The sequence below is a fragment of the Tachypleus tridentatus genome, chromosome 7 (assembly GCF_004210375.1).
Source record: "Tachypleus tridentatus isolate NWPU-2018 chromosome 7, ASM421037v1, whole genome shotgun sequence".
NCBI classification, from domain to species: Eukaryota; Metazoa; Arthropoda; class Merostomata; order Xiphosura; family Limulidae; genus Tachypleus; species Tachypleus tridentatus.
This window is the reverse complement of record NC_134831.1, coordinates 160,206,612-160,227,968: the sequence shown is the minus strand read 5'-3', so window position 1 is coordinate 160,227,968 and position 21,357 is coordinate 160,206,612. Positions and strand designations below refer to the sequence as shown.

At 30.2% G+C, this 21,357-nt stretch overlaps 1 protein-coding gene across 1 annotated transcript; it reads left to right on the top strand.

Annotated features, from left to right (window-relative positions):
* The first annotated feature begins 282 nt into the window (after positions 1-282).
* Positions 283-21,056, top strand: LOC143257028 (microtubule-associated protein 1 light chain 3 alpha-like). Its single transcript, XM_076515104.1, has 4 exons — positions 283-507; positions 13,667-13,722; positions 17,794-17,900; positions 19,153-21,056. The coding sequence occupies exons 1-4, from the start codon at positions 468-470 to the stop codon at positions 19,328-19,330; spliced, it is 381 nt and encodes a 126-aa protein (XP_076371219.1). The 5' UTR covers positions 283-467; the 3' UTR covers positions 19,331-21,056.
* Positions 21,057-21,357: the final 301 nt, after the last annotated feature.

The window sequence follows — 21,357 nt, the reverse complement described above, 5'->3', positions numbered from 1 at the left end:
ACTCAAAGAGGACAGCAAGCGCCCTCTAGTGCCTGAAATTGAAAGAGCCAATGAACCAAAGCTAAAACTGTCCGGAAACGGAAATCTTGGTAAATACAGTTCGTGAGACTTCTCCCTAATTTTCATATTATTTCAGTAATTCTCTTATTTTCACTTTACAAAAACTATGATTAAATTTGTATATTTATTTTCTCCATTAAAAATATACTTAGAGGAATAGTTTCACTAAAGTTTGTGAATGCATTTTTGTAAAAATAAGTGTCAGAAGAATGTAAACATCTTACAAAAGACAACGCAGATTTGATGCGTCATGAAGTTACCAGCTGATACGTGTGGAACAAAGCAACAATAGTGTGGTTTTCAAATGTAAATGTATATTAAAAATCTTCATAGTGCATAACTTTTTGACAGTATTCTGTGAAGGTTATGTGAATTTTTTTGTTAATATTACCTAAACGTTTAAAGAAATGTCCCAGCAACGATCGTTTAAAGAAAGAAGGAGTTTTGGTATAGTAGTTTTGTTAATCCAATGACATTTTGTGGATGTAGTTTTATATTTAGGGTAGGCTTAACAGTAACAGTGGTTGTAATTTGACGTTTAAGGGATTTAAACTAGATGTAGAATAGAAGGAAACAGAATGTAAAACCGTTGTGTAAAATCAAACCAAGATCTTATTATGTATTATCCTACTTTTTCTAAGACTTTTCAGACTATTCTTAATGGCGCTGACATTGTCCAGGTAATTATAATTTATAACTTGGATTATTTCTGTGACATTAAAAGATTTGGAGAGAATAGATCAAAGATGCTTGATGCTTTACAAAGCCACTTAACGTAGGATACAGTTTTGTTGGACAGCCAGAATATGATTTACACATGGAAAATCATGTTGTTCAAACCTCCTGGAAAGATTTCCCTATAGACGTATTGTATTAAGAGATCCATACAAAGAAACAGTGAATTTCTGTATCTTATATTCATTCTTGATGTAGATACAACCCAAAATCATTCTGGCTTTCTCTGTGGCAACAACACTGTCTGGAAGGCTAAAAAGAGACTGATTGACCAAAACACTAATGTATCTTTTTCTTCCATAATGCACACTCAAGGTTATTCCCATCAAAATTGTACTTGTAATTGAAACTATAAGTCATGCATGTATTATAATTAAAATACCTGCCATTTATTTGCCATAATCACCAAATGATCAAAATCCATACTCCTCGCAACTACCAATACGAAGACCTTAATATCATTGGTAGATTGAAGAAATTTGCCGACAATTCCTTCCTCTGTGTCATTGATGAAAATTAGAAAAGAGCAAAGGGCCTAAGACTGAACCCTAAGATATCTCGTAGAACATTAATCCAGTATGACTGAACTGCATTTGTAACAACTCTCTGCTTTCTTCAGTCCAGTCACAGTCCTGTCCAGAGAGTTACCTTCACCTTCTCTCCCACGTGGAAAGAGATAATGTTTTTAACAAGTTTTTATATGGAAGCTTGTCAAGTGTGTTTTAAAAATTCAGATATGCCAAATACATTCCCTTTTCCTTATTTATGCATGTAAACATGCTTCATTGTATGAAAATTAATTTGTATTATATTTCATCACTTATGTGACACTAATTGATATTATTGATATCTATAAATAATCAAGTAGATTCATTAATTAGGTTAATCACTCAGCTCTAATGGTTGTTATTCATACAAGTTGGAAGACATCTTGCTTTGCTAATCCTTTGCACTAAACAACATTGCCCCACTCTGTAATTTTTATGAAACCAAAGGAAATTGTTCTGAACAGAAAAGAAAGTTTTTAATTGTTATATGTTAAAGATGAGCTTGTAAGATAGATGAGGTCAGTGAGAAATTGTATATCAAATAGGATTGTTACCAGTATGAATCCTTATGCAACAGTTATGGAAAGCTACCTGTTCAAGTATCTTTGGAGTCAACAAAGAACAATACCATTTTATATTTATTATTTATGACTAATGAGAATATGATTGCAAGAGTTGTACTAGAGGAACATTTATAAAAGAATGATCACTGCATAAATAGTTTTTATATTTTGCTTTGTTTTGAGGTAAAGAGAAGTGAAACTTTAGTTACCAGTTTTTGAAAAAATAATTTGGAAGCCATGAGACAAGATTTTTATCTTTATTAAATTGGAACTGTGAACTAAAATGTGATGTGGGAAATATTTGAGGAATTTTTAAAATTAAATTGGTTTTAATTAAATGTAAGCATGTTCCTTTAAAGAGAAAGATAACAAGGAAGATAAAACATAACTGTTTTACTAAGGACTTAAAAGAATAACAGATAAATGGCACAAGTTTAAGAAGTTTTAAGTTGACTGGTAGATCAGAAAACATAGATATGTAGAAAAGCTAGGGATTCAGTTAAAGCAGCTATTAAGATATCAGAAAGGGCTTGGGAAAAAAACCTTGGCAGTAATGTTAATTTACAAAATCTGTGCTGTTAGTTTTATGTTTAAGGTAAGTAAAATGTTTAAATAGCGACTTGCCTTTAAAGTATGCTGGTGTTGAAGATTGTGAGACAATTGTGTTGACAACATTCTTGACCCTGAGAATTATATGGGAAGTATTGGAATTGACCTTATCCATGCTAACAGTAATCCCTTGGTACAAAACAGATAAACAGATTGAAAGTAGATGAAGTAGCAAAACCAAAGTTCACACAGGATATTAAAGGGTGTCAAAGGTTAAATATAGGAGTTCTAATTTTTCATGAGTCAGTAGGCAGTGGGCTGGCACACTTGATGATTGAATAGTGAATAAAGGGAACAGTAATAACTGTCTCTGAAATTTCAGGCCAGTCACTATTACTCCTTTATTGGGAAATATTTCTAGAGAGTTTAATAAAATCTTTGTAGGTCATTTAATCAAATGGTGATATTGGTAAAGATACCCAACATGGATTACTAATGTGGTAATTCTTTTGAAATTGTTATCTATATGATGGAAGGCCTGGTGTATTTAACCTTTCAAGAAATTTCTGATAAGGTGTCACCCAGAAAATGTCTAACAAACTCACACAAGTAAGGTTTGGAGAGATGATTTAATTGGATTGTAAGGTGATTGGATAAGGACAAGAAAAGGTTATTTATGGAGTGTGATCAGATTTGCTGATGGCAGAAATTTTTTAATATTTGAAACTGTTGAGGTAGTAGAGAATGACTTAGATGAACTTGGAAGTTGGACTATTATTTGCAAATAACTTATAACAGTAAGTGTAAGGTAGAACATACTGTAATTTGAATTGCATGTTTAAAATATGTGTGAACATCTTCATTACCATAACTGAAGGAAAAAGTCGACACAGTGATGGATAAGTCATCTAAGCCATGGTAGGAATGATCTAGTGCTGGAGGTAAAGCTAATAGAATGTTGGGGTGTATTTGTAGATGTGATGTTCATAAATTTGGAAGCAGTAATTATTTTTCTATATAAATTAGGTCTCGCTTGGAATACTGTGTACAAGTTTCGTTTTCTTATCAAAGAAAAGATACTGACTTTCTGAAAATAGTTTAAATGCTGGCTAATAGGATTATTTATGGGATAAAAGGGTTATTGTATAGAGTTAGTGTAGAATCTAGAGATTTCTCTTGAGAAAAGAAATGTAAGAGGTAACCTTACTGAACATTTTGAAGACTGTCCTACAGATAGGATAAAGACTTCCATGTTCTTTGTGTTGTATTTTGAAATTCATAGCATGGATGGACACGAGTTCATGATTTGGAAAAGAAAAGTTGGGTCTTTTGCAAGTGCTTTAAGAAGGGAGTTGATGATTTAATAAAAAGTATCAATTTAATTTTTCAAGATTGAGTGTGCAGTGACAGCTTTGAAGGACCAGATTGTCCCTTACTTTCCACATGTTATTAAAGGTAAATGATCAATTTGATTAACAAAAGTACAGTATTAAACAAAAGCAAACAGTATGATGACAGGATAGAATTAATTTTGTCAAGATTAATTGTTGCAAGTATTGGCATTTTTAATTTTTTTTGTGCATTGCAAAATAAAAACATTGTATTTTGTAGTCTTGTCATTTCTGTTCCCTCACATTTACATCAAGATAATTCTACATTTACTGCATTGTTATTAGACATTCATTACACAAAATACAAGCTAAACCACAATTGAAAAGAAAATGGTTGATAAATATGAAATATTTACATTTAAATCCTCTAGGTGGAGTTATCTTTTAAATGAAAAGAGAACGAATGTTTTTCCATATCCACAATTAATTACACAACAGTCCTAGCTATTTAAGCAAGATTTGCACACATCATGAAAATTCAAGGAGCCAGAGAATTTTGTAAACAAGTTTTTCGGTACTAGAACTCATGGAAAATCAGCTGTTTATGTAAGTTGGTCCTGAAAAAGTCCTTGGACATATAAGAAGGTTAAAATTTTGTTCTTCACTTTATTGTAGTTAAAGTGTTAATACCCATACCTAGCTGTCTTGAGAAGCCATATGTTTGTTTCATTTTTTTTCTCTTAAAAATAATCTTTTAGAAAAGTGACTTGACAAATGTCTGTTGTCAGTAAAAGACTTTAAACTATGTAGCTTATTTAGTATTGTGTTTTGCTAGAATTAAACAAGGTGAGATTTTTTGGCAAAATCTATCAGTCATAAAATTTATGATGGGATAAAGAATGTTGATGTTTTAGAGTAGTGGTGGTAATAAAGACAATGTAAGAAATGACAATTTGAAAAAAGAAAAACAGAAAATTACACACAGGTAAAAAGTAAAACAAAAAATACATACAGATGCATAAAGAAAAAATTATAATAAAAAGGACAAACAGAACAGTAGAGTTTAATAGCAGATGTTGGAAAAACAATGGAAAACCATTGATTATAAAACTGTATCAATAGCAACGTAATTATTATTTCAGTTTATTTATATAGTTTCAATAATTGACTTAACTGTTTCCCAAAACCTTTTTTTATGATACTTTTTTGAATTGTCTTTTTAACCCTTTTCTTTATTATCTAATTTATTTACTTAACAGCACTTGTAGCTTAATTACATCATTACAACCTGAAATCCATCAGTAATAAGGATGAAAAAGAAATGCAAATCCAGATAGTAATAATGTAATACAAGTGTCTTAAACCTAACTCCTTGCGCAAAGTGGATGATTTGTCATATAAAACAGGTTGTAGTTTATAACTGTTTAGTTGCCTATTATTTAGATGGGACAGGATACTTTTAGTGACAATTTGAGAGTCCACAAAATATTTAGAGGATTATCTTGTGTTTTTAAGAGGCAGGTAAGACAGTAGATATGGCATTGTGAGACATGTTTTGAGCATTATTTTGGCTGTGTTATTATGAGACATTTCTTTCGGATATAAAATTAATAAAATTCTCATACTTCTGTTACATGAATGTTACTTGTAATTGTACTATGTGATGATATCAGTCATCACATGAGAATAGATTTGGAAGTTAACTTGCATAAATAATTACATATTGTGTCAATGACATCAAATAGTGTGGTGTAAAATAATCAATTATTTGAAGTTTTGATTAAATTAATTGTCATGAAAATAATAAATCTACTGTTTTCAGTTATTTAAACAACCATAGTATTGAAGTGTTTCTGTTATGATATCTCATTATTATTTGTGATTAACCCTATGTAAGTGGTATTGGGCCAACCCCATACCTGTTAATTAACCCACTGACTGCTGATTTGCAGTATAGGGTATGGTCTACCTCTGCAGTTCAATGGGAGTATCCTGTGTACGGTGTATAGTTTGCAAATATTTCATGTATTTTTAGAGCAAATGGAGTCAGTGTGTTAATCTGTACATAATAATGTTTACTATAATTATGAATTTAATACATGTATTTTCACAGAAATGTGGCAAGCTTTTAGTAAGCATTATAAGTTCATGTATGCAAAATTGTTTTTTTTTTTAAACTAATGTATTTTTATTAATATTTGTCTATGAGTTTCTAAACTCTACCGAGTTAATCTGAGTGCAGGGTGGTTTGCCCATTAGTGGCACTGTAGCATGGCTGTAAACTTGAAGTGCTGGATGGACACTTTGTTTTAATACTTGTTGCAGGTACAGCACAGACAGCCCATTGCATAACTTTGTGCTAAACGTAAAAAACAACAACAAAAAAGTAGGTGATTTTTATGCTAAGAGTAAAAATAAACAAAAAGATGTATATTCTCTATCCTAACACTAACTGTAACCAAGTACAGATATACAGTGAAAATTTAAACATCACATGACCAGTACACTTTTTCATTTTTGAATGGATCATTTTGCTATAGTAATGGTCTTGTATATTTATAGAGTTTTAAATGTTAATCTTTTTACATTGGTTTTGTTTAATTTCATGGTTTTATTGCTGTATTTCATATTCATACAAGAAAAGAAATAAAATCAATACCACAAGTTAATTGCATGACATACTTAACCTTTGTGTATGTAAGCTATATTTGTACTAAGCCTCACTTTTGTGTTAAAGTACTTTAAATAAAATTTTGAAGATATTTCATATTCATTTTAAAATACAAAAATATATCAAACACAAGAATAGAATGTTTCAAAACTACTTTAATTTTATTAGCTTTCTATCTAAATTATAAATAGGTTAGTAAAAATTCTGTTAAATATTGGATATGATTTATAAGTATCATATACAAGCCACAGGAAGCAAAATGGCTACAAATGCTCCCAAAAAGAAATAACCATAATGAGATTCTGTTACTTGAAAATTTGCTCTTTATTGGTTATAAAATGCCTGTTAGATAAGGGCTCGTGGTCTTGATAAATTTGTTCAAAGCAATGGTAACATTGGAAAGCCCCACTGGTGGATGGAACAAATATATTTATATCTAAGCAGTTAGAGGAGGTAGGAGATTCAGTCTTCATATTCTAGACTTTCAATCATGAACTATGAGAGTGTTTTTCCAGGAGTTTCACAAAAATTATAAAGGAACATATGGGAGAAAACCATCTTAAAAAGCAGACTTGTTCTTGAAACAACACTTAAGACCTATCTCAGTGGCTGAGACTGCTAAAATATTGATATTAACAAAGAAGTTGACTTTATAATTGTTAGACAAATTTCATCCATTTGATCTTCATATTATTCATTTTTTCATAAGCCTACATAAAAAAAATGGCTATGAATATTTTATTCAAATCTGGGCATACCTACTAAAAAGCTCCCATGTAAGTCATAGGACTATTTTGTATTGATTCCTGAAAGAGGAAGAAATATTTCTATCAGGTTTTTTACTGCTACTGGCTAAATTTCTCTTCTAAACCATTCAAGTACCAAAGCCTACAGTAAAAATGGCTGGGTATGGTATAGTGTGCCAGATTCTATGTACAGCTACCAAACAAATTACTGTAAAAGTTGTAGAACTAGTTCTAAGTTCGTTCTTGAAAGCTGAGATTTCCACTTTCTAAAAGTTCTTCCTCATTGGCAACATAAGCTCTTTAAAGCCATTTAAGCATCAGAAGTGCTTTGTTTTATTAGAATAAATGGCACGTGTGTTTGTAACAGTGTCTGGAAAATAAACTGTGTAACTTATTGTGCATTAATTGAAAACAGTTACATTGAGGATTCAGTATTTCTTAAGTTTGCTGTTCTTCACTTTTCTTGTTTGTTATTGTACTTTCTCTTTACATTTGTTTCTACAACTATTTAAGTGAGTTTTGTAATAGTAGATAATTATCACAGTAAATTTCTCTGTTCTTGGGTGTGATGATATATTCTTCTGATGCTCATACTTCACTTGTTAAATGTGTTTGTACAAAACCACCTGGTTCAATAAATAATAGTTGAGTGGTAAAAATTCAATGCATCAGTGAACTGTTGAAAATCATCTAACAGTCAGTGGAATGCATATGCACATATGTAGCTTAAAATTTATTCTCCCTAAATGAAATTAAAGCTCAATAAACAAGATATTTCAAACTGTTAATTTAAAAAGAGAAACAGAGATTATTATAAAAGTGCAGAAACAGTTTGAATAGAAATACAAAGATTATAAGTTCAAGCCTACAGCAAGGGACTCGAGAAACAAAAGTAAATAAACTTGGTTGGGAATAGTGTCTGCATTATGTTCTTAACCTATAAATGTTAATACAATGCCTATAGTACTTACCAGTTTTAGTGTAGTCAAAATAAGAATTTTTTAGCTTGAGAAAGTAATTCAGACATTATTTCTTACCTATTTTGTTTTATTTTCACAGGGTTTTAGTTGTTGGCTTGGAAATATATAATCTTTCCATTTTGGTTCCACACATTTCTTTACATTTTTGATTTACACATATTTCTATTTTAATTTTATTTGTGTCTATGATTTGTGTTTCTAATTGATTAAACTTTTTCTTATGAAATGCCAAAATTTGGAAAAGGAAAAATAATAGGGGGCAGTTGTTACATAGCACAAAGGTTGAACATTTAAATATTTCCTTTTGAAATCAGGGATTTAAAATTTAAGTAATATAAAAGTTTAAATTTTAAAACTGTGTTTTAATGGCAAATAGTTTAACATAAATTGATAATAAAGTTGTTTCACCTTTTAATGTTACCTGTAACAGGTCATGACATGTACACCAAATGAGCAGAGAGCATAGGATTTCTTTAATTCATCAATTTAAAATTAGTGTTCCCAACTATCTAAGTATAGTCTCATGAGAATAATTGATTAGTTGAACATGATTAATTGATGAATCTAATAATTAATTAACGAATTTTACTAATTATTTAGCTGTATATGACAACACTTTTGACAACAAATAAAATTATTCATAGAAATTATTGTTTTAAATATCACTCAAATGTGGGTATGTGTTATTGTATGACAAAACTTGCACCTTGTCAAAATATAAAGGTTTCATGGGCCCACTATGTTTCCAGTTCTTGAAAAAATTATTAGGTGAACTTATTACAGTAAACTGGAAAAACATAAATAATGGAATGTATTTATGTAAAAAACCTTATGGTGTATCACAATTATTAATACATGTAAAAATATGAGTGTGAGTCATTGCTTGGCTCACTTATTTGGCATGATGAAATGTTGTGATATATGTTCAGCATTCACTAAGTTACAAGTTGACTTGTTCTAATGACATTTGAGTTGAGGTAATAAGTTCAGTAAATATTTGGTTTTGGTTTCACTTCTGGACAGCACAGTGCCTCTAAGGTTTTATCACTTGTTATTACACTGAAGTTTGAAAAAGTTTTAAGTTTGCTGATTAGTACATTGTTAAGAAATGTGTGGTTATTTAGTATTTATTTTAACAGCTTGTTCCATATTTTTTTCTTGAACAGTAGTTTTGTCAGTAACTCAAGTGTTTCTGTTGCTGAAAAATCATTTGTACAGCTGCTACATGTTTTATAGAATGTAATTAGTTATCTAAGCTTGGTCAGTTTACATCCTGTTAAAATCAGTAAATTGTGTTCTTGAAAAAAATAACTGTTTGACTGTGGAATTTTTTACCATTAGTCTGTACAAACCATATGTATGCAAAAATAAATAATATTATTAACCCTTAAACAGCAGCTATCATCAATTGATGATACAGGCTAAAAACATTATTTGGAAACCCCTTAACACTGTAGTGACCATATCCAATCAAAGCATTGCATTTGAGTCATTTTCTCGGTGTAAGTCATGGAGCAGGGAAGGAAGGTTGTGTCAGCTAAGAGAATGAAGCAAAAACGTTTTTCATCAAAAGTTAAAATTGAAATATTAGCATGTGATAATTATTCCAAGGAAGAAGAAAACGCGTCAGATTTTTCGTCATCATCAAATTTTAATTTTTCAAGCTCTGAATGTGATTTAGATAGCAAATCAGAATCCATTGGTTCCCAATGGGTAAGATGTCACTATTTTGATAGCAGAAACATTTGACCCACTGATAAATTTAGGCATATGGATAAATCTAAAGAATATGATTTTTTTTTATGGCTGTGTTTGATCAAAGTATAATGAGTCATATTGTATGGGAAATGGAAAGATATTATGAGTTTTGTAAATCCTTACTTTCTGAAGAAAGTGAAAGTAATAATCCCTGTATTTCATGAAGTAAGAAATGGCAAAATGCAATTATTGGAGACATGTTCACTTTTTTTGCACTGGTGATGCTTATGCCACATGCAAAATAGCATGTGTTGGTTGATTATTTGAAAAATGATCCCCTTACAGAAACACCAATTTTTCCAAAATACAATACTTGATCACTTCAGGGAAATCCTTAGATATTTGCACTTTCCAAATAACAAAGAATTGGATGCAATCAATTGATTATGGAAAAGTTTATGAGGAGTGTTTAAAATAGTGAAGAATAAAGCTAAAGAATCTTTTTCCATTTCAAAATGTAGTTATCAGTTTTTGGTTCTTTTCAAGGGTCACATTATTTTCAAGCAATACTTTACAAGCAAGCACCATAGATTTGGAATAAAAATCTTTAGTATATGATTATCTATTCTACAAAGGATGTAGATGACCCCAAAGATCCCTGATTAGGATTTTCAGGATCAGTTGTCAAGTAATTGATGAAATACTACCTTGGAAAAGGTCATATATAATGATAATTATTATACAGGTCGTGAATGATGCAACTTTATCTTTGAAAATAAGAATGGCTTTCTGTGGAACAGTTAAAACTAATCAGAAGAACATTCCTGAAGTTGCACCTCTGAAGAAGAGAGATGTTGAGATCAAGAAGCAAGGAATATTTTAGAACTTCAATGGAAAAACAAATGTCCTGTTACTTTGCTTAGTACAGTATATAAAGGTGAAATGAAATACAGTGGAAAGGATGATTACAAAACTATACAACTGATAACCAAACCTGATATGGATTTTGATTATACTATTGACATGAGGCTAGTTGACAAAAGTGACATACAAATTAGACAAATTGATTGCCTTTGTAAATGTGTGAAATGGTACAAGAAACTTTTTTTTTTCTCATCTAATTTGTATCTCAGTTTTGAATTCTGATAATGTATCTTTTAAAAGCTGACAAGAAGCCGTCATTGAGGCAGTTTAGTTACAGTGTGATTTACCAGTTATTGGTAAGGTATGGAAGGGTGACAAAACCTTTTGCAGGAAGATATAGCCTTACTGTTCCTGATAGACTTGTTGGAAAAGAAGCATTTGCTCTGCACTTTTTAGAAAGCATTCCATCCTCAGAAGCTAAAAAAAGTGAACAAAGACAATGCCACATATGATGCATACAACAAGAAAAGAAAAGAAGTGAAATATGGTGACTATCTGGTGTAAAGAATGTAGAGTAGCACTGTGTACTAGAGAATGTTTTCATGATTTTCATACCCTAAAAACATTTGAACTTGTAATAAATAAGTCTTTATTATGCTTTTCTTTTAATTTTCTTTCATATTTTGTTTAAACATCATAAAAAAAGGCTAAATATTATGTTTAAGAAACTTTTTTTCCCAATTTTGTATGACTATGGTGAGCTGCTACCTACAAATTCCTGCTGTTTGAAGGTTAAACCTCTACTTAATGCAACTGCAACATAATTACTGAACTTCTTACTTTAATATGTACTAGCTATATTTACTTTTCATGTTATACTTTAGTTTTAGAAGCAAAGGTGATGGTGTTTGATTAACGGTTAATTCAAGGTGCATCTTGTACATCTTATTTATACATACAACTATATATTTCTAATATTTTTTGTTAGACAATGTGTAAATGTTTACAATTAATATAGAAATTAATACTCTTATTTAAAGCATATATATATATATGTGTGTGTTTATTTTAATCAATATAAAATTTGAACTTATTTTGACATTTATGTCACAGTTTTGTAATTATAATTAACAATTTTTGTTTTGAGGACTGTAAATGTATTAACTTGCGGTATAGGAATTTAGAAAAAGCTTACTAATTTGTGTAAAAAAGCACTAACATCAGAAAAATCACAAAAATTTAGATGTGACTGTCACTAAGATGTGAAGCCTTCTGATGATTGTATATCAATGGTAAAAAAATTGTATTGGGATTTTAAATCATATGTAGATGCATGGTTAAACAACAGTTGCATTTATGTGGCTAATGGCTGGTGACAGCAAACAAGACTGTAGGTACTGCCAACCCATTCCAGTTCTACTTACCTGTTCATGGTTCTGGCTGGCATACAGCTGTTCTTACCAAAACCCAGCTAATTGTCTTCATGAACTGTCATTAGAAAGATGGTAAGAAACTGACATAGAAAGCAAAGAACTGGTATTGATAGTAGTTGCATAATGTGAAGTATTAGAAATGTTGTTATTATGTGTGTTAAAAATATGAATATAAGGTCTACAAAGTGTTTCAATTGTTACCCTTGTACAGAATTTTGTGCATGATATACATACAGTTTTGTGTTAATGTGGCATCTGAAACAGATTCCTTAGTTGCATTTAAAGGAATCTTGAATTTAAAAAAGAAAAATTTTATTGTAATGTTTTACAAGTCTAATGATAAATTGTTTAGAGCACTGTATATAATTTATCTCATTACGGGAGGAAAGATATCAACATGTTAGTAAATGTGTAAAGAAGAGAGTTTTTGATTTTTTTTTCCTGAAGCACAGATGTGGAGTATGTGATGCAGCTCTATACATTTTTATGGAGGGTTTATAATGTTCCTGTAGATTCTGTCTTTCTACATGTCAGTGTGAAGAATCTAGAAATGTTCAAGTTACAAACCTGTGAAATGGTTTAGTTAGTTACATTGTTTGTTTAGAGAATTTGATTTCCTTGAAAATTTAATTGAATAGGTACAGTGATATGAAGTTAAATTATATATTTTTAATTTTTATGCATAGCTTTCTGTCTTTTTCCCTTGTATATTGTTATAAACACTTATTAGTATTATAACAAGATATCAAGGTCTTGATGAGAAATCCACTTGAAATAAAAATATTTGGAATGGCTGGTATGGGTATTAACATTTTTATTGATAAGCAAAGAACAATGTTTTGACCTTCATCTTCAAGTTAACAGGTTCTCTTTTTTAACCTAAGGATGACCTAGGAACGTTGAAACGTTGTTCTCTGCTTAATCAAATCAATAAAAGTGTTAATACCCATGATGCCAGCTGTTCTGAGATACAACATATTAAGGTGTTAAAAAATTTTCCCTGACCAGTGCTAGAACCCACTATTGTTGGGTCACACTGATCCTCTGAGACAATGATCTGATTTGTTGAGCTATCCAAATTTAAGGCTCAAGCAGTTACATCCCATCCTGATCATTACATATACAACTTTTGAGGTTATACAGTACATGTATATATGTGTGTGTGTGTATTTAATTAGTATAAACCCTAAACTTTTTAACTTAATAACCTTATACAGATATATCATACTAGCATCTACTTTCTGGACAAATCAATTACTTAAAAAGTAGAATAAGAAAGGGATCTATAAGCAAATAACATATCTTTATTTTAAAGATATTTCTTGACTTTTCTAATCCATTGTTTATAAACACACAATGCTTCAATTTCTTGAACTCATCTGTACAGAGAGTATAATTCTATATGCTTATGCATCTCTTTGTATATCTAAATGTTTTTTTGTTTTTTTTTGGTACATTAAAGATGTGAAAATATTTTTAATTTTTCAGCTCAAAGAAAACAAGATGTTGAAGAAATCCGCAAACAGCATCCAACCAAAGTTCCTGTAAGTGTATTGTTCGTGTGTCTTATGAGATATATTTATAATAAAAGTTTAGTATGGTTAAACAGTTAAGTTTTTCATATCTTGCACTAGATTTTTCCATGGGTTTCAAATAATGGCTGTCTCATTAGAAAACTTAGTTAAAATTCAGTTATTTGTTTACTTTACAATAGTTTCTTCATCTTCAAGCTATTAAATTAACTTCAGTCCAGTATGGCTAGGTGGTTAGGGCACTTGACTTGTAATCTGAGGGTTGCAGGTTTGTATCCCAGTCACACTAAACTTGCTCGCCTTTTCAGCTGTAGGGGCATTATAGTGTGGTGATAAATCCCACTATTCACTGGTAAACAAGTAGCCCAAGAGTTGGTGGTGGGTAGTGATAACAAGCTGCCTTCCTTCTAGTCTTACACAGCTAAATTAGGGACAACTAGTGCAGATAGCCCTGGTGTAGCTTTTCATAAAATTCTAAAAAACAAATTAACAGTTTCATTACAAGTTGGGTAGTATCCACCCAGTTTTTAACCAACAAGGTATCCACAAAAGAAATTGTACTATGATTTTTGATATTATATGCATATGTTTACAAAATTATGTATGTTATTGGTAAATGTTACAAAGTTTTCATGCACAAAATATCAGGTTTTTAAAATTAATATTAAGATATTTTAATTAAAGATTTTTTCAATTTTTTTATTTCAGAATGTTGACTAATCAATATGCATAATAATTTCCATTTTAAGATTAATAATACTTTTATGCTTGAGAAAATTTTAAAATTTTGCATGTGAAATCTCTGTAACATGCAGATAATTATTATCAAACATTTTAGAAGAAAAAAATTATTTATCTCTACGTGTACAATAGATTTGAATGTCCTCATAACTACCATAAAAAGTCATGAAAGAAATATAAACTATGATCTTTTCATTCTAAAATGCCTACATATTATAACTGTAAAACACAAATGTTTAATCTAAGTAGCTTAAATATCATAACATCTTTCATTACATGTATTTATTATTTTATTTTATTGACCTTTCAGCCATTGCTAGCTAAGATAGAAGTTAAAATGGTGAAGCACATGTGCAGTAATGTTACCATATCCAAGAATATAAAACTGACCTTTCGTCTTTACAAAGTGACTTGTCTTGGCCATGTTATAGTGGACTAGTATAATATAAAATATTATGGTGGGTAGTGATGACTAGCTGCCTTCCCTCTAGTCTTACACTGCTAAATTAGGGACAGCTAGTTCAGATAGCCTTCGAGTATCTTTGTGCGAAATTAAAAAAAACTATACAAATAAGATTTTAAACTTATTTTTCCTAAAATAAAGAACAGTAAATAAAAGAGTTAAGTAAACATTTCTCTCTTCTATTTATAACTGTTGCAGTTACTGCTTGTCTTAGGTTGCTAAGCCTTAAGAAATTTTACAGGTGGAAAATGTGACACAAAATAATTTGTTTTCAGGTTTTATGTATATACATTTGAATAATCAAAAAATAATAAATTGCAGTATTGCTACCATAGAAATCCATTATAATTTATTAAGTTCAGTAAAGGGGTTGTGTGTGGGTAAAAAAAATGAAATTTCAAACAAACTAAATACTCAACTTACTGGCACAAAGAAAGAAACAATGCATTTTATTTGAAAAAGTCTGGGAAATGATGTGTTGGGTATTCTGAGCCTTCAGTTGATTATTCACATGCCAAATATAGAATTAAGTGTATATAAGGGACTGTTTCCTAAAGTCAGAGGAGGAGAGGGGGGAACATGGTGTTTGATTCAGTAAATTAGTGATATCTAATCATATAGAAATGATAGGTTTTTATCTTATATTCTAGCTTTTAAATATTGGAAGTTTCAGTTCCTAATTTATACAAAACTATACTTTTTGTATTTTGACATAAACATCTAATTTCAACCAGTGCTGCATTCAGCACACCACGTGACACACAAAAATTGATGTTTAGGTGTGTTCCTTAAATATTTAATTTTAAATTAAAAATTATATAATTTTCTAATATGAAATTTTGAATTATAATCTACAATTTGGTACCAAACTTAATGACGTAACTTCATGATAGGGTTAAAGCAGGTATTCAGATGTGGCTTATTCATAACTAATGGGGCCCGACATGGCCAGGTGGTTGGGCACTTGACTTGTAATCTTAGGGTTGCAGGTTTTGAATCTCCATTGCACCAAACATGGTCACCCATTCAGCTGTGGGGGCATTATAATGTGATGGTCAATTCCACTATTCATTGGTAATAAAAGAGTAGCCTCAGAGTTGGTAGTGGATGGTGATGACTAACTGCCTTCCCTGAAGTTTTACACTGCTAAATTAGGAACGACTAGCGCAGATCACTTTTGTTTAGTTTTACACACGAAATTCAAAACCAAAAATTCATAACTAGTGAAAAATTATTCAATTACTGAGTAGTAACTGTAAATACTAAAGCAACAGCAATACAGCCAACTCAGTTTTCTGACATCGAACAAGTTTATTTTTATGTTGTTGTTTTTTTTTTATTCTAAGCGAAGGTCTGTATGTTAAAGCAAATTTATAATTGAGATTCTTTTGGTCAAAATTGTTTTAATTGTGAGCCAGCTATAATTAGTATATTTATTGAAAAAATTATGTTCTTTGTTTATGCTATTCGAGTATTTTATTATTAGTCTAAAGACCTTTAACTTTGTACTACTTGTATTGCAGTATTTAAATTTATTTATGTTTTCAACAATATTTTTTCTTTCTTTTTTTTCACTGTAAATGTTGTTTATCATAGACCCTTGAAAACACCATGTAAGCTTCATCGGGTTTTGTGAAGCATGTCTTCATGCACGAAATTGCTTGTTAGTTGATGATTTTGTTTGTTGCAGATGATGCATATATGTAAGCACAATATACCATAAATACATCTGGTATTCCCACTATTTACTACTGGGGATTATATATAGAAAATAGATGTTGAACAGTGAAAAGTAGAATTGTACTGTACAGGACATGTAAAGCTGAGTGATGAGAGGAATTAGAGATTAAATTTTAGGGTCATTAAAGTAATTTGTTATGTTTGTAAGACTTTGATAGTTGGAATAATTGAAAATGGTAATAATTAGAAACACTGATTTTCAATAGTTGATGCTTATGTTTAATTGATTACATCGAATTAGGTGCCCAGCTCTTAAGTGAAATGTGTGGACTATTCTTTTGGTAAAGTATAAAAGAAAGACAATAATTTAAGAATTATTTTATCCTACAAGTAATTATACTTGTTCCTGTAAAGGTGAAGTGAGTTTGGGTTGGTTATACAGAACAAGTTGGTAGTCATGTTGAAGCCATATTTTCATGTATACTGCAATGTCTGTTTTGTCTACTGTAAATTTAATTGTTTGATATTTTTATTCTTGTGTTTTTATTTTAAAATTTGGCATTTATAAAATAGTACAATATATTCAATAACTACTAATTTGTTAAGTCTTAGTTAACTATCCTGTTGATAAATTGAGTTCTCATTAATATTTAGATAAAGTATACAAATTATTTCATGAGAAACAAGAGGGAATCCTCAAATCAAGTAAGAGATTGAGCTATGAGGTAAAAGTTTGTACTTGGAAAAACAAACTCAATGCCAGTTATATATGTAACAACAACAGTTGTGGGAAGAGAAAGGTCGAAACATTGTTCGCTCCTCTACATAGTACTTTCTTTATCCATACCAGCCATTTTTACAAAAATAATTTTTTCTACAAGTAAGTTTTCTCGTCATCATGGATTAAACTCAAAGCCATTCTTTGAGCTGCTATGCTATGGCTAAAATAATGTCAGTAATCACAAGTTGCTTATCATGCTCTCACCAGGTAGGTGTATCTGAAGAGTAATTACTTTATACTAAATATTTGTTCAAAAATCTTATTCATGATTGGTAGAAATAATGTCAATCAAATTGAGAATTGTTTTTATTATCACATTTTTCCAGTGTGAAGTAAAAGATAATGCTAGAACTGCTTAGTACTATCCTTATTTTAATGAAAAATACAGAACTGAAACGTTTTATGTCAATTATACTAGGTGATTATTGAAAGATTCTATGGAGAAAAGCAGCTACCAGTGTTGGATAGAACCAAATTTTTGGTTCCAGACCATGTGACTGTAGGTGAACTGGTGAAAATAATAAGGTCAGTACTTTTAAAACTGTTCATATTTTTGGCATAAAGTGTTTACGTTTTGAATAGTTTTTATCTATTCATGAAATTGTTTAAGTATATTTTTAATTTAACATTTCAGTATTTTTAAGTGTAATAATGATTATTTTTTGAATCAAGTTACAGGAAATAAGATTTTTTTTAGAAGTTAAAATTGCAATATCACTCAGTTTTGGGCTTTGATACACAATAGCAGAGGAAGGATCTTGGGTAAAGCAAAGGCAAAACGTTATGTGGTGCTTAATAAGGTTGTAGCAGTTTTTGTTTTTCCCACAAGAACTAAAAGTAAAAAAAACAAAAATCAGACTGAAATGGTGCAAAAATTAACATAAGAAATACAGGAAAATATTTTTTGGTATTTTTGTAACAAAAAAATGCATTTTTTGGGCATAAAAACAAAAAAATTAAGCTTGTAGAACTTCTTATTTTTCTTGTCTGTAGTCTGTTATGAGAGAATTGCTCAGATAAGTTAACACTTTTGGTAAATAATTAAATTTGAGGGGTGGTTGCTGAAAATTTTTAATTATTCACCAAAAAATTAAATTAGGAACTTAATTTTTAATTCTTTTTCAGTATTTAAAGGAGATATATTTTCTTTACCTGGCACCACAATTTCCTGATGTACACAAAAACACCAAACAGAAAAAATGAGCAACAGATTTTAAACATGGACATATTAAATTCATTTTACCACCTCATTACAAATCCTCCAACTTGTATGATAGATACTATAATACTGAATATATATTTAAGGTATAATGTGTAACAGTAGAAATATATCAATAAAATTAACCTCAAATTGTGGAGCTACATCCACCAGTTGTGGTTTTACTCAAATGACAGCACCACAGAGATACCACGATTGTAAAAGATGCTAGAGTGTTCCTGCTTGTTACAGTGGAAGGAAAGGTTAAAAGAAATAGTTTAAAAATCTTAGTAGCTTACAAAGATAAGAAAAGTATGATATTAGATCAAAAGCTTCATTATCTCAGTGACAATCTTTTTTAGCCAAAGAAACAAAGTACTATGTAATCTAAAGTGTTTATTCCTGCTAATGAAACAGCACAGCCTTTCTAACAACTTCTTCTTAATGTTTATTTATTCTGGAGGTTCTTTACTTTACAAGAAAAACAAAAAGGCAAATTTCAAATGTACTTTAATCAATGTTTTTGTTAGTTTTGAACTAAATTCTCATGGCCACCATATCTTTTTGTTTCCACTACAGACGCCGGCTACAGCTTCATCCTAACCAAGCCTTTTTCCTGCTTGAGAACCAGCGCAGCATGGCTGCCGTGTCTGTGCTTATGGGAGAACTGTACGAGAAAGAAAAAGATGAAGATGGATTTTTGTACATGGTGTATGCATCACAGGAGGTGTTTGGGGATTGGCAAGACCAACATTGATTGACTTAAGTTTAAATTATCAACATTTTTAGTTCTGGACTAAGCATGTTAAACTTATCTTTTTATGTAAACTGGTACAGTCTTTTAAGACTGAAATTATTATGGTAAACTAAATTGCAGATAAATAGAATAAACTTGTATTTAAACAAGTGAGAGATGACAGCAAACATATTTCAAAAGGTTTTGTTAAAGAGAGGATTTGCTGAATTTAACAAAATTTAGTAAACTTATGTTATATTCATACAGCTGAATGATTTGTTAAATGTGGTAAAGAACAATATTCCTTTAAAAAAATTAATCTTTAAATGTTTATGGTTCAGCAGTGTTTGTTCTGTAGAAAATTAAATGGTGTTTATTCACATATTTTGAATATATTTGATTTAGCTATAGTGATAATTGAAATAAGTAACATGTACTTGTTCTTCAATAAATGTGACTTTTAACTATTTAATGTTCAATATTGTTAATTTTCATTTACTATTATTGTTATTAAAAATAATTAGTATTTACACAGTTTTCATGATTTGATATTCACTTGTATTATTGTGTTTCACCTGTGTAGTTAGTGACACAGACTTAGCAGAGAAAGAGGATATGGGGAATCCTTTCGTTTTGGTGGATACGTCACACTTTTAAGTATTAGTTACAAAGTAAGAGGATGTGGTTAATGTTTGAGACAACTTGCATCATAGGAACTTCACATTCTCTGAGTTCTAGTCACAGAGATAGAGGATATGGGAGTGTTTAGTAACAAAGTGTAATTGATGTTTAGTTGTATAGTTTTTAATAATAATGAATGTAAAGGGTGTTTGTAGATATAGTGACATGAATGTTAATGATTTAGGACTATGTAATTTAGTAGCAGGTTAACAGAGACATGAATTTAAAGGATGTTTGTAGATAAAGTGAGACCTGAATGTTAATGACCATATAGTTTAGTAGTAGTTGTACAGGGTCAGGAGTATGAAGGATGTTTGTAGATGTAGTGACATGAATGTTAATGATTGTGCAGATTAGTGACAGTTTTCTTTGTTAATTTTATAGGTAAATATCTTTTCTACAACAGAGATTTAAGGTTTGAAGTAAGGTGAACTCTTATATTAAGGTGAATATAATAGCCTCTGTATTTTTGTTTTGTAAAGCTAAATATACAGCATGAATAATTTGATACTTTATATGATCAGTTAACTTGCTTTTGTATTTTTTTGGATAGGTTTTGGAATGTATTAATAACGGATTAAAAGGGCTGAATGCTTTTATTTTAATTATAATAGTACAGTTAAAAGAGGTATAGTTATAATAGGTAAATATACAATCCTTTGTATAAGTACTCTAAAATAAGGTATAAATCTACTTTTATGGAACAACAACAAATCTATAAGGGTACAAGTTTTGACACAGACTGAAAAGGAAAAATGAGTGTGTCAAAACTTATATTCATATAGATTTGTTGGTGTCCCATAACAGTGGATCTAAACTTTATTTTAGTACAGTTGTAGCTCTAACCAACTAGAGTTCCTAAAACTTAATAGTTTTTACATTGGGTCTAATTTATGAACAAGAAAAATGTTCGCTGGTGTGTGGATGTTTTAAAACTAAGATGCAGGTTTCCAAAACATGTAAACCTACTGTAACTGTAGGTTAAATAAAGCAAAAATGTAAGTATGTTTGTGCTCTTGGATTTGTGTAATGTTGTATAAACCACTTTTATTTTTGCATATTTAAATAGTAGTTGTTACTTATTAAACAGATTTCAGTCATCACATCACAGATTACAAAGAATCTGTAGTAGTAAAGACTATTTTCATATTTTTCATGTGTGAGGCTTCAAATGATAAAAGATGTAGTATACTGAAGATAACAAATTAAGACTGGCAATCCTCTATTTCTTTGTTTTGGTTTACAGTCAGTTAGCCTTAACTTCAGTATGTTTATTCAGAAAGTCAAACCTTTACCGGCCATCAAAAGCAGATTATCCAAAAGCTTGTGTCCTAAAGGATTCCAGGAAAGAAGTCAAACTGTTCTTT

Bases quoted from the DNA above. Each gene is read 5' to 3' on its own strand.
- LOC143257028 (XM_076515104.1), top strand. From the start codon at position 468: ATGTCCCAGCAACGATCGTTTAAAGAAAGAAGGAGTTTTG. The intron at 13,723-17,793 runs GTAAGTGTATTG...CAATTATACTAG, and splicing joins AGCATCCAACCAAAGTTCCT to GTGATTATTGAAAGATTCTA. The intron at 17,901-19,152 runs GTCAGTACTTTT...TTTCCACTACAG, and splicing joins GAACTGGTGAAAATAATAAG to ACGCCGGCTACAGCTTCATC.